We start from the raw sequence: 15,441 nt of genomic DNA on the forward strand, positions 1-15,441 counted from the left end.
GAAAGTCCCTATGCAATGAGGTGCTGCTGCTTACATTTTTAGATGTGTCTTGTGATGAAGATTCTGCCCACTGTACTTCACGATGGATGGATTCAGCACTGCAGCAATGGCATTCGGCCACAGGAAGTGGGGTGTCAGGAGAATCCTCACTGTGGCAGACAGCAGGGAGACTCAGAGAAACAAAGGACTGCAGATGCTGGAATCTAGATGAAAAACACTATGATGCTGGAGGAACTCAGCAGGCCAGGCAGCATTCGTGAAGTAAAGCAGACGGTCAACGTCTGGGTCAGGACCCTTCTTCAGGACATTGCTTTTCACCACGGATGCAGCCTGGCCTGCTGAGTTCCTCCAGCATCATAGTGTTTTTCAGCAGGGTGACCCAGCTGTAATTACTATAATTGGGTGTCTCTTTTAAAGATGACCACAATTACAGCATTGCTGAGATCCCTGTGGCACACTCTTCCTGGAGAAGGGTGATGAGTTCACTCCAGAACTACATCTTTGTGATGTTTTGGTACTCAAAAAGGATTGTCTGCTCTAGAGTTCTTGTTTTTCATTCAAGTGGTGGCTCTTTCAATTACTTGCCAGGACAGGAGTAGCCTCTTGCTCTGTACTAATATAAACAGGTCTGACCACTTTCCGAAAAGAATGCAGCTGTTGTTGGCTCAATACACAAAACATTAACAACCATCCTAGAAGTGAGGGAGATGCAAGTAAGTTCATTGTAAGTAAGCAGTTTGTTAGTTTCACTAGGGACCGCCCTAGCAGTGAATAAAAGGGAGGCAGGCTATAGCAGAGTGGCCACTTTGAGAAGGGCTGCTCTGAGGTTGAACTTCTGCTGGTGGCCAAAATGCAGGCTTTGGTGAACACCAAGCTTGGGTAAGGAGGGCAAGCAGCAACCAGGTAAGAGCAAGGTAAGATTTTCTTTAATCATTTCCCCCCACCCCCTCCCCACCAGTCCACTAGTTTATTAAACGGGCAGTAAGTCAGTCAGTGGAGTGGTATGCTCCTTTGTTACGATGTGGGAGATCAGGGAACAGTTTGGTGTCCCCAACAACTATGTTTGCAGGAAGCGTGTCCAAGTGCAGCTCCTCTCAGATCACATGGAAATGGTTTGAACAGTAGTTGGACTTGCTGAGGAGCATACAGGAGGCAGAGGGCATCATAGATAGTTGTTTCAGGGAGGTGGACACACCAAAGGTTCAGTCACCACCAAGTAGTAGTGCAGGAGTCTCCTGTGGCTATCCCCCTCTCAAACAACTATACCATTTTGATGGGGGGGGGGGTTGCTCTTTGGGGAGAATAGCAGCAGCAGCCAGATCATGACACCACAACTGTTTCTGCTGTAAAGCATGGCAGGGCAAAGTCTAGGTGAGCAATAATGACAGGACTCTTCAGTCAATGCTGTTGGGGAAGGAGTTCCAGGATTTAGACCCAGTGACAATGGAGGATATATATTTCCAAGTCAGGGTAATTGAAGGAGAACCTGCAAAAGGTGACATTCCCATGCACCAGCTGCCCTTCTCTTTTATATTAAAGGTTGTGGGTTTGGGAGCTGCTGCAGGACTAGCCTAGGCAAGTAACTACAATGCATTTTGTGGATGGTACACATTCCAGATACTGTGCACCAGCAGTTTAGGAAATAAATGTTTGTGGAGTTGATGGAATGCCAACCAAATAGGCTGCTTTATCCTGAAAGGTGCCAAGCTCCTTGATTGTTGTTGGAGATGTAGTCCTCCAGGCAAGTGCATCTGACTCGTGCCTTGTAGATGGTGGAGTATCTTTGGGATGACAGGCGATCAGTCAAATCTTGGAATTCATTAGCTTACTGTACAAACATTCACAAAAAAAGGGAAACATCCTTGGCTGCAACAAGATGGGATGCCTTGCTTCCATACAAACAACAACAGAGACATTGGCTAATCAGCTCCAACTGATCTCATTCAGCATTTGTGTTCCACAAATACCTCCGCCTGTTCCTTTTGCCCTTGTTTACTCATCAAGCTTCTCCTTAAGTGCCATTGGTGCAAATAGCATTACATGCAAGGTCTACATTCTCAGCACACTCAATAGAGTAGTTTCTTCCGAATTCCCTACTGAATTTATTGGTAACCACTTTATATTTATGCCTGCAATCATCTTGTCTTTTCTAGCAAACCTGCTTTGTCCTGGAGCAGAGAATCTGCTTGAATAATGCAGTGCTTGTTTCTTTGATTAGCTCTTTCCAGACAGATTCTGGGTTGAATAAATATAAGCTGCCTATTGGTTTAATGCAATAATCCCTGCATCAAAGCAGAACTGAGTAAAGAGGCACACATGGGTTTGTAAAATTATAAGCATGGTTGTGATTTTAGAACATAGTTTCAAAATACCAGAGGTAATAACTTTGAAATATTATGGGATAGAACAAGTGGGTGGGAATGCTATACTTTAAGAAGACTTTGAGAACATCTTTGAGTTATTTCCTCTGTCCATCTAGTAATCTCCAAGGTAGGGCTCAGAAAAAAAATCTTTTTTGGAAGACTTTTATTGGGCACGCAAATAATGTTGTCAACCATCAAAGCTGCACTGGTGTAATTCAGACCTCCATGCTAGGGACAGAAAGTGGTGTTGATATTGGTTTGCTTATCCCCCCAGAAAATTTTGCAGAGACAGCACTGCTGGTACCTCCGCAGTGCTTTGGGTTGCTTGACATAGGTAGTTTACATCTCAGAAACATTCAGAAGGGTAGGTATTAATACCACCCGGTAGACAATGAACCTGAGGTGTTTATCTTCAAACACATCTCAGGCTGTCAAAAGCTTTGCGATTATACTGAAGGTAATTCTGGATTGCATTACTGATATCAACTTTCATAGAGCTATGGCTCCCGAGTTTTGGAAAATATTCTGTGTTTTCCAGGGTCTTATCACACAGACTTATATTGTTGGGGGGTGGTGTTGTGCAATGGGGACAGGTTGAGGACCTTTGTTTTGAAGAGGCCCATTTTTAAATACTCGTTGGTGAACAAATCCCTGATAAACTGGAGCTTCCTTACAGGCATTTACACAAGAGCACTTGCATATTGCAGTTCAATGGCTGAGGCTGGGGTGACTTTGGCTCTGCAATGGAGGTGACATACTTTCAATAGTCTGTGATTCATCTTGTAGATTAGTTCCCTGCAAGCAGGAAGCTTGTTGGAGACAAGGTAGATTGAGGAAAGTGTTAGGACAAAGATGCAACTTGTAACACATCTGTCTGAACTTAGATTGGGTCTGTTGTAGACCCATTGGTGAAGATCTAAATATGATCTATTCTAGTAAGTCTCATCACCAGTCCACTCCCCCTCCACACAGTATTCAGACTTCATTTTATTCACCCTTGTCTCCAATCCCCCAGGGCCCCAGTTGATATCATTCTCCAAGCTCCAACCCACCTTGGTCACAATCCTCTAAATGATGACTCTACCCATGCCTCTGCCCTGCCTCCCCACCAATAACCATCCACATCAATAGAGACACATTACACTTTCTATTAACTGTATGCCAACAATAAACAATATTATAGTTGGATCTCACAATGCATCGAAAGACAAATGAAATATAGTCAAATAAAGTCACTGAACTGAGTTCAAATTTATAAAATTAAAACAATCCAAAAACAGCTGAAATCTGCAGCAAAATTCCACAATCAGTAATGACTCTCTGGATGGCTGCTATTCCTTACACAAGCTGATGTATTTGCTTGTGTCTTGCAATTGGATGTTTTATCAGAGAGTTACAGATATTTGAGGCATCTTTCTGACATTAACTGAGTTTAATGTGGGTTACGATTCTTAACAAAAGCAAGCTTGCTGATTGTGCTGAGTAATGCAAAATGCCAATACTGATGAGGTAGTTTTATTGGCAACTCAAAGGCTTGTTGCACTTTTAATAGTGCATTACGCTAATGAAAAGGAGAATATTTTCTATTAAGTGTACTGAGGCAGTGAAATTTCATTTTGGGAAGAATGGTAATTGTGAATAAGACTCAATGGCATAAATAAAAATTTATAATGCTGCTATATTTTGTCCACAGTGGATAGCTAAAAAAGCATTAGTCCCTTGACTATTGAAATTCTTCTTTACCCTCAGATACTATTAACCAAGTGGAAATAAGATTACATTGTGAGCAATCAACTAGGATTTTATTCCTTTGTATCATGCTTCCAAATGCAAATGATTCAACCTACATCTCGGACATGAAAACACATTTTAAAATGAGTTCTGATGGACAATCCCCTGGGGTATAGTTGACATTCATCAGCATTGATGTCAGTTTCCATATAGACAGGGAAGGATAAAAAATCCCTTTTATTGCAGAAATAAAAACTGCTAATTATACAAAGTATGAACTTTTGGTCTTTCACCCACAGGCACACTTTATATTATGTTCTGTGGCTCAAATAGGGCTTGCATCTCCCGTCATGCCATCTAGATGAACTGCTGAAAAGCAAAAGTGGCAGACTCCCAGCAAGACAGACCACATTGGAATACAAAGACCCAGGTTACAAGGAGAGGGTGCGTAGACTAGAACTTTATTTCCTGGAACGTTGGAGATTGAGGAGTGACCTGACAGAGGTGTACAAGATCATGAGGGGCATGGACAGGGTGAAAGGACATCATCTTTTCCCCCCCCCCAGAGGTGTTAAAAACAAGAGGGCATAGGTTTAAGATCAGATGTGAGAGATTTAAATGGGACATCAGGTGCAGCTTCTTCACGCAAAGGGTGGTGCATATTTGGAATGAGCTGCCAGAAACAGTGGTTGAGGCAGGCACATTAGCAACATATAAAAGCCATCTAGATAAGTACATGGATAGGAGAGGCTCAGAGGGCTATGGGCCAAACACTGGCAGATCGCTGGACAACAGACGGCATGGACAAGTTGGGCCGAAAGGCCTGTTTCTATGCTGTATGGCTGTATGACTCTATGACTCCGTGAGGAGTTCAATGATGTGATTGCACTGAAGGGAGTGCATAGGAATCCTGATGCAGGGCCTTGACCTGAAATGTCAACTATCCCTTTACCTCCACAGATGGTGCCTGATCCACTAAGTTCCTCCAGCAGTTTGTTTTTTGCTCCAGATTCCATTGTCTGCAGTCTCTTGTATCTGCAGAGGAGATTTACCTGGATTGGAAAATTAATGCATTGAGGAAGGATCATTTTCTCAGGAGGTATACAGGAGTGAGATAGATCAGTTGGTTGAGTGATGTCGCGACAACAACCTCGCACTCAACGTCAGCAAGACCAAGGAAGTGATTGCGGACTTAAGGAAGGGGAAGTCAGGAGAACATCCACCAGTCCTCACTGAGGGGTCAGTGGTAGAAAGGGTGAGCAGCTTTAAGTTCCTGGGCGTCAACATCTCCGAGGCTCTATCCTGGGCCCAACACATTGATGCAATCATGAAGGCGGCACACCAGCAGCTCTACTTCATTAGGAGTTTGAGGAGCTTTGGTAAGTCACTAAAGATTCTTGCAAGTTTCCATAGATGTACGGTGGAGAGCATTCTGACTGGTTGTATCACAGCCTGGTATGGATCCTCCAGTGCACAGGATTGCAAGAGGCTGCAGAGAGTTGTAGACTCAGCCAGCTCCATCATGGACAAAACCCTCCCTGCCATCGAGGACATCTTCAAGAGGCAGTGCCTCAAGAAGGTGACATCCATCATTAAGCACCATCACCATCCAGGAGATGCCCTCTTCTCGTTACTACCATCAAGGAAGAGGTACAGGAGCCTGAAGACCCCTACTCAACGATTCAGAAACAGCTTCTTTCCCACCGCCATCAGATTTCTGAACAGTCCATGAGCCCATGAACACTACCTCACTGTTCCTTTTTTGCACTATTTATTTTGTAATTTATAGTTTTTTTTAATGTCTTCGCACCGTACTGCTACCATAAAACAACAAATTTCATGGCATATAAGACAGTGATAATAAACTTGATTCTGGTTCTGAGAAGCAACTGAGGGGAGACTTAATGAAGAATATGTAAAACAATTAAAGCCTTGAAAGAGTAAATAGGAAGGACCTATTTCCCTTAGGTGAGGTGTTGAAAATTAAGCAGCATAGATTTGAAGTAATTGGTAGAAGGATTAGAGGGGAGATGAAGAAAAAAGCTTTCAAGACAGAGGCTGGTAGGGATTTGAAACTATGAAATGGTAGCAGAGGCAGAGACCCTAAACTTATTTAAAAAGTGGCTAGAAGTGTACTTGAAAGTCTTGACCTGCAGGGCTGTGTGGATCAAGTGCTGGAAGGTGGTATTAGATTAGGTAGCTTTCCAACACAGATGGATACAAGCAATGTAGATTTTCTGAGATTCTATGTTTTAGAACATAGAACAGTACAGCACATGAACAGCCCTTCAGCCCACAATGTCTGTGACAAAAATGATGCCAATCCAAACTAATCTTGCACATGGTCTATATCCTTCCATTCTCTGCCTGTTCATGTGCCTGTCTAAATGCCTCCTAAACAGTGCTATCATGTCTACTTCCACCACTTCCCCTGGCAGCCCATTCCAGGCACCCACCACTCTGTGTAAAGACTTGCCTCATAAATCTCCTTGAAAAAACTTCCCCCTCTCTTCTTAAAACTATGCTCTCTAGTATTTGACATTTCCACCCCTGGGAAAAAAATCTAAGTATCTACCCTATCTCGACCTCTCATAATTTTATGTAATTCTATTAGGTCACCCCTCAGCCTCCAATGCTCCAGAGAAAACAATCCAGGTTTGATCAACCTTTCCTCATAGCTAATACACTCAAATCCAGGCAACATCCTGGTGAACCTCCTCTGCACCCTCTCCAAAGCCTCCACATGCTTCCTGTAAAACACTGTGATCAGAACTGTGCACAATACTCCAAATGGTTTTGGTTCCAGTTTCTACATTGTCAGGAAAACTCAAACAGGCTGTGGAATTAAGAAGACTATGGGAAGACTTGATGGAAGTCTTAAAGATTGAGAAATGGTAGATGCACAAACATAGGTTAGTAAATAACATAATAGGAAATTCAGGATAAACTTTACTCAGAGGGTGTTACTCAGTGGAAGTTGCTACATCTGGGAGTAATGAAGCATTCAAGTAGAAATTAGATGAAGACTTGAGCAAGAGGGTAAGAACTGCAGGGATCGTAAACCATTGAGAAGGTCCTATTGGTCAAAATGGTTTATCTCCATTATGTATATATTTACAACTAGTTCTCTATATTTCCTCTCGAATCTTGAGATTGATGGTCATCATCTATGAATGGTCCAAAGATTTAACAGGTTATTGCACCAATCATATCTGCATAATTAGGCTTTTGTAGTCTGTTTGGTTACAGTAAATAGTAAAAAAAAAGTTTCCTTTGGTAAGCGGTTAATGGTGGCATAAGAATGCTCTTGTAACTTCCATTTGATCAGTCTAGGATAATCTGGTCCATGACACATATTTTGGCTCCTACCAGCAAAACTATTATTCTCCGAAACAATACCAGATGGTTCTGTAGACAGAGTAATAAGATGGATGGTGTGCAGTAGAGAGGAATATAAACAGCAGCTACACTTTGTGGCCTGATGCCTGCCAGGAGGTTAAGCCCAGTCATTCTACATAACCCATGTGCAATGTATCCAAACAAATCAACACTGTCATATCTTCTCAGCTGTGATGTTTATCCTTCGCAATGAGCTGAACTAAAACTTTTTATTAAAAACTGACAGCAGCTCTACGCACCAGGCAAGCAGCTGGGCATATAATTTCAAGATACTGATGGTCCATCCAACAGACATAAAAAAGTTAGTTCAAGTGCAATAACCTTGGAAGGAGATGGCCATGGCCCAATTTAAAAGCTCAGTTTCTCTATCCATACACCTGCATTATTTAAGGTAAAAACTGGAAGATGATGACCACTTAATGACAATTTAAAAAATGAACTTATTCCCCATGCTGATTGCACCTAAAAACCTATTTCAAACAAATTGAGGAAAAGAAGCCATTCTGCAATAATCAGCAGGTTAGACCATTCATATAGTAACTCGACTGAAAATGGTTCTTTTAAATATTCTTTTGATTGCCAGTGGAAGCCAGCATGCATGAAAAGCTGAGTGAAATATAATGAAAGGCACATCACAAAGATAAAACTTTAAACCGCTCTGTCTAATCAGGTGGGTGCGAAAGATCCCACAGTATTTTCAGAGAAATGTTCTGGTGAATATTTCTTCCTCAACCAACACTACCAGTACAAATTAATCAGTTCTTACAAATGGTCTCAGATCTGAAATGTTTACCTTGTTTCTCTGACTATAGATGCTGTCTGACCTGCTGCGTGTTTCCAGCATTTTCTGTTTTATTTTATTTTAGATTTCCAGCATCTACAGTTTTATTTTGATTTTCAGTTAATTCTTATTGCTATTTTAGGAACTTGCAGTGCACAAATCTGTATCTATACCTTCTATAAATGATTACACTTCAATGATAGGCAGACTATTAAGTGTTCTGGGCTGTCTGGAGGTTGTCAATGCAAGCTCTTTTATCCCCAGCATTTTAAAAGCAGACAGTAGAGCAGCAGTGCAAAAGGTCAAATGAACAGGCCCATCTGGAATATAAACTGCTTCTGCTCAGTAAAGGAAAACCCATAAATATGGTGATACTAAAAAATTAATCAGCCACTACTACTTAATCATTGGAAACATTCTGCAGGTCAGGCAGCATCTGTGCAAAGAGAAACAGAGTTAACATTTCTATAGATGCTGTCTGATTTGATGAGTTTTCCAGAATTTTCTATTTTTTTAAATTTCTAACATCTGCATTTTAAAAAAAATTTCCACTTAATTACTGGAATGCTTTACTGTCAGTGTCACAGGCAAAAACACCACCCAGTCCTTCCACAAAAAAAAAACACATTCACTGTCAAAATGATCAAACCAAGAGCACATGAAAGGCAACTGACTGCTAAATTAACATTTGGGACAGTAGAAAATATTTCAGTCTTACTGGATTACGGAACAATTAGGTTCACACTCCTTACCGTTACCTTCTAATACACATTTACAGGTTTTGGGGAAAAGGTGAGAGCTGGTTCAGGTTTTATGCATTCACTTCCACTGCAGCTATTATTTTAGTGCCAAACAGCACAGCCCCTTTGGCAGATCACTGGTAGAAAGCTGGCACCCTTAGAATCATATCCCAGCTTGCAGCTAACACTTCAATTAGAGAATTGGAGAGATACTGTAACATAGCAATGTATGTTTAATAGTAAATACTATTTTAAAGATGCTTTATTTATGGTAAATCATTAATATGCTTCACAGGCATGTATTTTGACAAAATTTTCCAAGGAATCAAATGAGGTAGGTGTTAAAAGGAAAATATTAAAAGGAAAGTGAGGTAAAGACCTTGAAAGAGCTTACAGCACCTCTGGTCTAGAAAGCTGAAGGCACGATGGGGCAAAGGATGTAGAGGGGCCAGAATTAATGAAATGTGAAGTTGTGTGCAGAGTGCAGTAGTGGGCACATGGGGATTCAGAGTTAGAACAAGGCAAAACAGTAGGAATTTTAAAACCAAGATATTCCTGGACCAGTGGGCCTGATGGTCTGTTTCTACAAGGTACATTTACAAATATCAAGTTTATGTAACTACATTCAAATTCATACTAATACAACTGATGAGGTTTTTTTTATTAGGAACAGTCTTACATTGCCTTTAAGTCTAAGGAAAATTCTCACCTTGAAGACAAATCCATCTGGGCAGCTGTGCTCATACTTGTAAGCTTTGTAAACTACCAGGAACACTATGCATGTGAGAAATGCCAGTGCAAAGAGAATGAGAACTGTAACCTGCAAAAGAAGAATTGGGACAGTATTATTTTTAAGCAAATCACATGCTGTTACAATTGGTTCCCAGTTCCACATTGTATGCAGAGAAATTATGCTTTGAAATTTACCCCTTATAGTATGTTACTGAAATGACAGATTGCCAACCTGAACATCTATTAATCAAAGTCAATAATGAGGAGAAAAATATGAGGAAAAGTGGAGCTTTTCATATTTCACCACATAATCCCCATTTGGATGCTGCAATCAGTCATGAACCAGTTTCAGTGGAGAATGAAATAATAAAACATTTTTATTGATATAAACTAATAATTTACCAGTTGTTAATCTCCCAATATACATTGGTTATGGGCCCCAAACCCAGTTGGAAGCAGGTGTCCTGGACACCAGAGGACACCATAACCATGATGGCACATACAGTAGTATCGGTCTGGTGCAGAATGAGCACACCAAAGTGGACCCTTCAGCTGCAGTTTCTGTCTTGCCTCAATAACACCATGCTCTGAAAATGTTATTTTTAGCATGACTAGCCAATCCTCTAACAGAGTGAGACATAATTACAATACTTACAGAATTCCATTAAAACTGAATTGAGAAGGACATTTGAAGGCAGTATAAAGAACATCGAGTGGCTGTTGATAATACAAATGTGCAATTTTTGTTGCTGCTAAGCATTACCTTCCCTTGCTTCAAACAAGCGAGGGTAATTGACTGTGAAATTGTTCGTATGGTTGAAGTCTTTGTTCAGTGTTGTGTGCAGGTGCAGGTCACAGTTTCAAAAGGTAGTTAGGTCCATTAGATCCAACATCTGGGTACTAATTCATTATTTATGTCACTCTCAAGGGATTACATGGTTAACAAAGCCTGCTACAAACTCAATAAATATTAATAAATATTGCAAAAATGAGGAACTCAATCTAAGAAAAATATTTAAACAGTTAAGAGTAACAATCTTTAATGGAAAGTTCTGCTTTAAAGTTAGAAGTTAATGAGCTGATCAATCTGGTGTTTAACATGACAAGCAGAAAAGAATTGATTGCAATAGCTTTTGAATTTATTCCATCATATCAATCTGATCCATAACACTTAAGGGGATTGGAGTTATATCCTTAAATTGGTAATCTTGATAATTAACAGTATCATACTTAAATAAAACAGGACCAGCAACTATTGTGGTTTGAGGCTCAATTGCAACTGCTTAGGTCTTAGCAGAGAACTGCATGTGCAGTGGGAGTGATTAGGCTGCACACCTGAACCTAGAGGTTCGAATGGAAATTGGTCCAAGGGCCACACCAGCACACTCACGCTATATACTGATGCTGATCACAACTCTCTGGCAGATCTGAAAGAAGATTTCATTTTCAGGTTGCTTGCCTAAGTGAAGCCATGGAAAGGTAGGGCAGGTTGAATCAGGCTACCAGGGTAGAAAGCGATGTGAAGTGTGTGGAGCCACAAAAACCTAACAGCATGAGCAATCTGCTGGAGGAACTCAGTGGGTCGAACAGCATCTGTTGGGGGAAAGGAATTGTCGATGTTTTGAGTCGAAACCCTGCATCAGGACTGGAAGTGGGGAGGGGAGGTGGCCAGCATAGAAAGAACAGGGGGGAGTGGCGAGACTAGAGCCTGAGGTGATTAGTGGACTGGGGAGGGGTGGGTGATGACGGGCAGGTAGGGGAAGGGAGTGGGGGTAGAGTTGAGAGACAGTGGCAGGTGAATGATAAGTGGAGGGAGACAAAGATAGAAGAAAAATGAGAAGACAGATGGAGCAAGGTGAGAGGAGGAGAAAGTGAAGGTTGGAGACAGCTGCTGGAGGGTGATAAGCAGGAACACAAAGGGGTATTGGTGCTGGATTTGAAAGATGACACAGGTTACACCAGGTTGCCTACACAGGAAGCGGTTTTTATAAGATAAAATGGAAACTCATTTTACATCAATGGCTACACAACCTGCTGAACAATCCCTGCTCAGTTTCACCAGGAACTCTTTCAGCAGACATTAGACCCTTAATTAGTGCATTCCAGGGACCTAGTCCTCGTTTTACGGGTCCATATAAAACAGCCCAAAAATAGGGTCCACAAATTCTGCAGTGACCACAGTATGCACAGATGTTTGAACTGCTGACGTCTTGCCTGAGATCAACGCACACATGGATGCCAGTTTTTAAACTGTGTTCCAACTTGACCACTATAAAGCAAACTCAATAACATGCACCTGATCTCTAATATTCAATTTGGTCCAAGAGTAATGAATGAAAACAACCATTCTTCCTATCAGCAAATGAAAAAGACCTGAAAACAATCTAATGAGAAATGTGGTGAACTTGAATGCAGCTAGGATTTTTCTCTCCCCCAGTTGTTCCATCTCAGGAAGGCAGTACGTACTGGCAACACTATATCATAACCAACCACTCTATCCTTATGAGCCTGGATACGATATGCCATCACACTGTTCAACAGGAGAAAGACAATCCAACATCTCTGCCAACCCCAAACCCACATATATCTATTTTCCACAGAGGCATTTTTTCCAGTGGTCATCGGATAATATTGTGAAGGGAGACATAAAGATGATTTTCTTTGTTCTGGGTCACTTTCAGTGATACTATAGCTGATCATTTGATATGTGCTAAATCAAGGCTGAAAGCAGCTTTGATGCTCTGAATAAAATAATATTTTCAAATTATCAATTTGAGACTTCCATCACCTTATCACTCTGTCTTTTGCCACCACTTCAGATTAAATTCTTGTGGTGCTATCTTAAATTAATTGTCAGCCCATACAACAGCTGTTCGAGCACTGAAAATCACCGTACATTTAGGAAATAAAGGCTATTATCAGATGAGAAATGGCAATCAAGTGAGGTCATAAACCACTGAGCACAATGCCAAAAGTTCACTAAAGCACCGATTTTCCACATATTATACGTTTAAATTTCCCCTACACACATTTATCAAACTCATTAATTTGTATTAAATTCCTATATCATACTAATGAACAACTGGATTAAAATGACAATGTTTAGGATAAATATTAACTAAGGTGATAAAAATATTGCGGAAAGTAGATGAAATCAGATGTTACTGCTTTAATTATGGAGACCACAATTAATGCATTATATATTTCCATATGACTTAGAAGGAAGCCATTTCAGCCAATCAAGTCCATGCTGGGTCACAAAACAATCCTATTCATCCATTACTTTTTTTCTTGCAATGTTTTCTAATGGCATTCCTGCAACTGCTCCCAGATTCTGCCACTCACAATTTACAGTGGCCAATTAACCTACTAAGCCGCACATCTTTGGAACGTGGGAGGAAACAGGAGCACCTCGGGAAAACCCAAGCAGTCACAAAGAGCCCAGGTCATTGCATCATGAGGCAGCAGCTCTACTGTCTGCGCCACTGTGCCACCCACCACCGTCACCTCAAAGGAAACAATTAGGATGATGGTTTAGTGACTCATACAGAACAATTAGATACAGCATGCAGATATATTTCTTTTGCTTTGTTTGCCTCAAGGTAAACATTCATGCATTGGTTTGACTCTACAAGTGCAAATTAGCCTTCCACAGCAGAACTACCAGCTACTCCTCATTCATGAATCTAGGATGAATTTACTGAGATTATTTTTCCCCCCAACACAGGACAGGAGATCAAGTATGGAGCCATTTGGTGAATACCCACTCAGAAATACTGGCATTAAGTTGGTACCAGAAGTATAGGCTCTGTAATAAGGCAGACTCTATGTAAATAACAAATTGAAATGTTCTCATGTGTAACATCTATTTGCATTCGTTCCACTGCAATTCCACTCATGTTAAGACACCCAATTAAAATTGATGTTAAACGGACAGACTAAGTCAAGTCTTTTTTAAAATAAAAGATCCTAACAATGAGCCTTCATCTTGGAACCTTTTCTTGTAGCTTTGAATCTCAGCACCACAGCTTTAAGTTCAGCTTGAGGTCTTATGCTTTGCAACTTAATAATTATGTCCTTCAATTCACCATATCACCATGTACAATAGTTTTTCCCTTTATGAATACCCTGTGGTATTTGGAGGAAGAAAAGGTTGAAAATGACAACTTCTTTTGTGCTACAAGAGACAGTGTAGAATATAACTCTACTTTGTCACCAATTCATCATGAATGAATGGCCAAACACAAGTACAAATCATATATCTGACCACAAAAAGAAAAGATTGAAGTATTCAATAATGAGCACGGCTGCTGTGCTTGAGGTTTAGAATCACAGAACCATTCTTCGTAGAGCAATCCCGACCATCCCATTTCTTCACTCTCGCCCTGCAGGCCTCCAAATTATTTTGCCTTAAGTGCCTCACCATTTCCCTTCTGGAAGCACTGACAGACTGTTTGCACTGCCCCAAAGACAGGGGGTTCCTTATGATAGCCACTCTTTGCGTGAAGAATATTTTCTTCCTTTTTCCTGCTAGATTCAGAGTTAATACAGTCATACAGCACAGAAACAGGATCCTTGGCCCACCATCCACCTATTGTTCTATCTACACTAATTCTATTTCCCTGCATTAGGTCCATAGCCTTCTATGCCTTGGTGATTCAAGTACTCGTCTAGATGCTTCTTAAGTATCACAAGGGTATCTGTCTTCACCATCTCTGCAGGCAATGCACTCCAGACTCTAACCACCCATCGTGTGAAATAATCCCCCTCAGATCCCCTCTAAACCTCCTACCTCTCACCTTAAACCTGCACCCTCTTTCCTTAGACACCAAAACCAATGGAAAAAAGATTATCTACCCTATCTTTTCCCCTCATAATTTTACATATCCCTGTCAGGTCACCCCTCAGCTCCTCCACGCCAGGGAAAACAAACCCAGCCTATCCAGTCTCTCCTTCTAACTGAAATACTCCAATTCAGGTACATCCTGATGAATCTCCCCTGTGCCCCTCCAGCACAATCACATCTTTCCTATAGTGTGGCATCAGTAAGGTAGGAAACAGAAGTTAAATATGGGCACTGGAAAGTCCCACAACATGTTAATAACCAAATAAACTCAAAGGGTTTTTGGTGAGATTTATTGAGATAAATTTGGTCCAGTACTATATTTTGTGCTCTAGACTGCAGTGGGACATGAACCCACAATCATTAGAATTAGAAAATGCCACCTACTCAGCCATGACTGAAACCTAGTTATTAAACGTGGTTGATGATTTATTCACCTTGCACTGTGTGTTATTCTTTAAAGATTTGTAACAAATGTAATCTTGTTTCCACCCCCTCATTCTGTCAAGCTAGTGCTCACTTTTGTTCCATTTGGATTTTTTTTGATAAATTGGACTGTGATCAATATGATGCAACAAGAGAATAAAGTTATCTTTTTATAGTGGTCTCCATGAACAATCAAGAACCACAATGAAGAATAACAACATGGTTAAGAGTCTGATTAAACATGGGAAGAATTAAAACTAAATACCAGGTTTGGAGCTCAAAAATCAGTGACTTGGATATTTTAGTGCCATACACCATACATTTATATAGAGCCTTTGATGTAATAGAACATCAAGGTGCTTCTCAAGAGCATGAGAAAGCAAAGAACACTGCTCCACAGAGATATTAGGATGGGAAACTTGTTCA

General features: G+C 40.8%; 1 protein-coding gene across 1 annotated transcript in view; it reads right to left on the reverse strand.

Moving 5' to 3' along the window:
* Positions 1-15,441, reverse strand: part of LOC127585699 (neuronal vesicle trafficking-associated protein 1-like) — a 68,408-nt gene that overhangs the window by 8,956 nt on the left and 44,011 nt on the right. Inside the window, exon 4 of the mRNA XM_052043401.1 lies at positions 9,724-9,834. Within this exon, the coding sequence (XP_051899361.1) occupies positions 9,724-9,834 (111 nt within the window). The remainder of the gene's footprint in view (positions 1-9,723; positions 9,835-15,441) is intronic.

This window comes from Pristis pectinata, chromosome 2 (assembly GCF_009764475.1).
Source record: "Pristis pectinata isolate sPriPec2 chromosome 2, sPriPec2.1.pri, whole genome shotgun sequence".
Taxonomy (NCBI): domain Eukaryota; kingdom Metazoa; phylum Chordata; class Chondrichthyes; order Rhinopristiformes; family Pristidae; genus Pristis; species Pristis pectinata.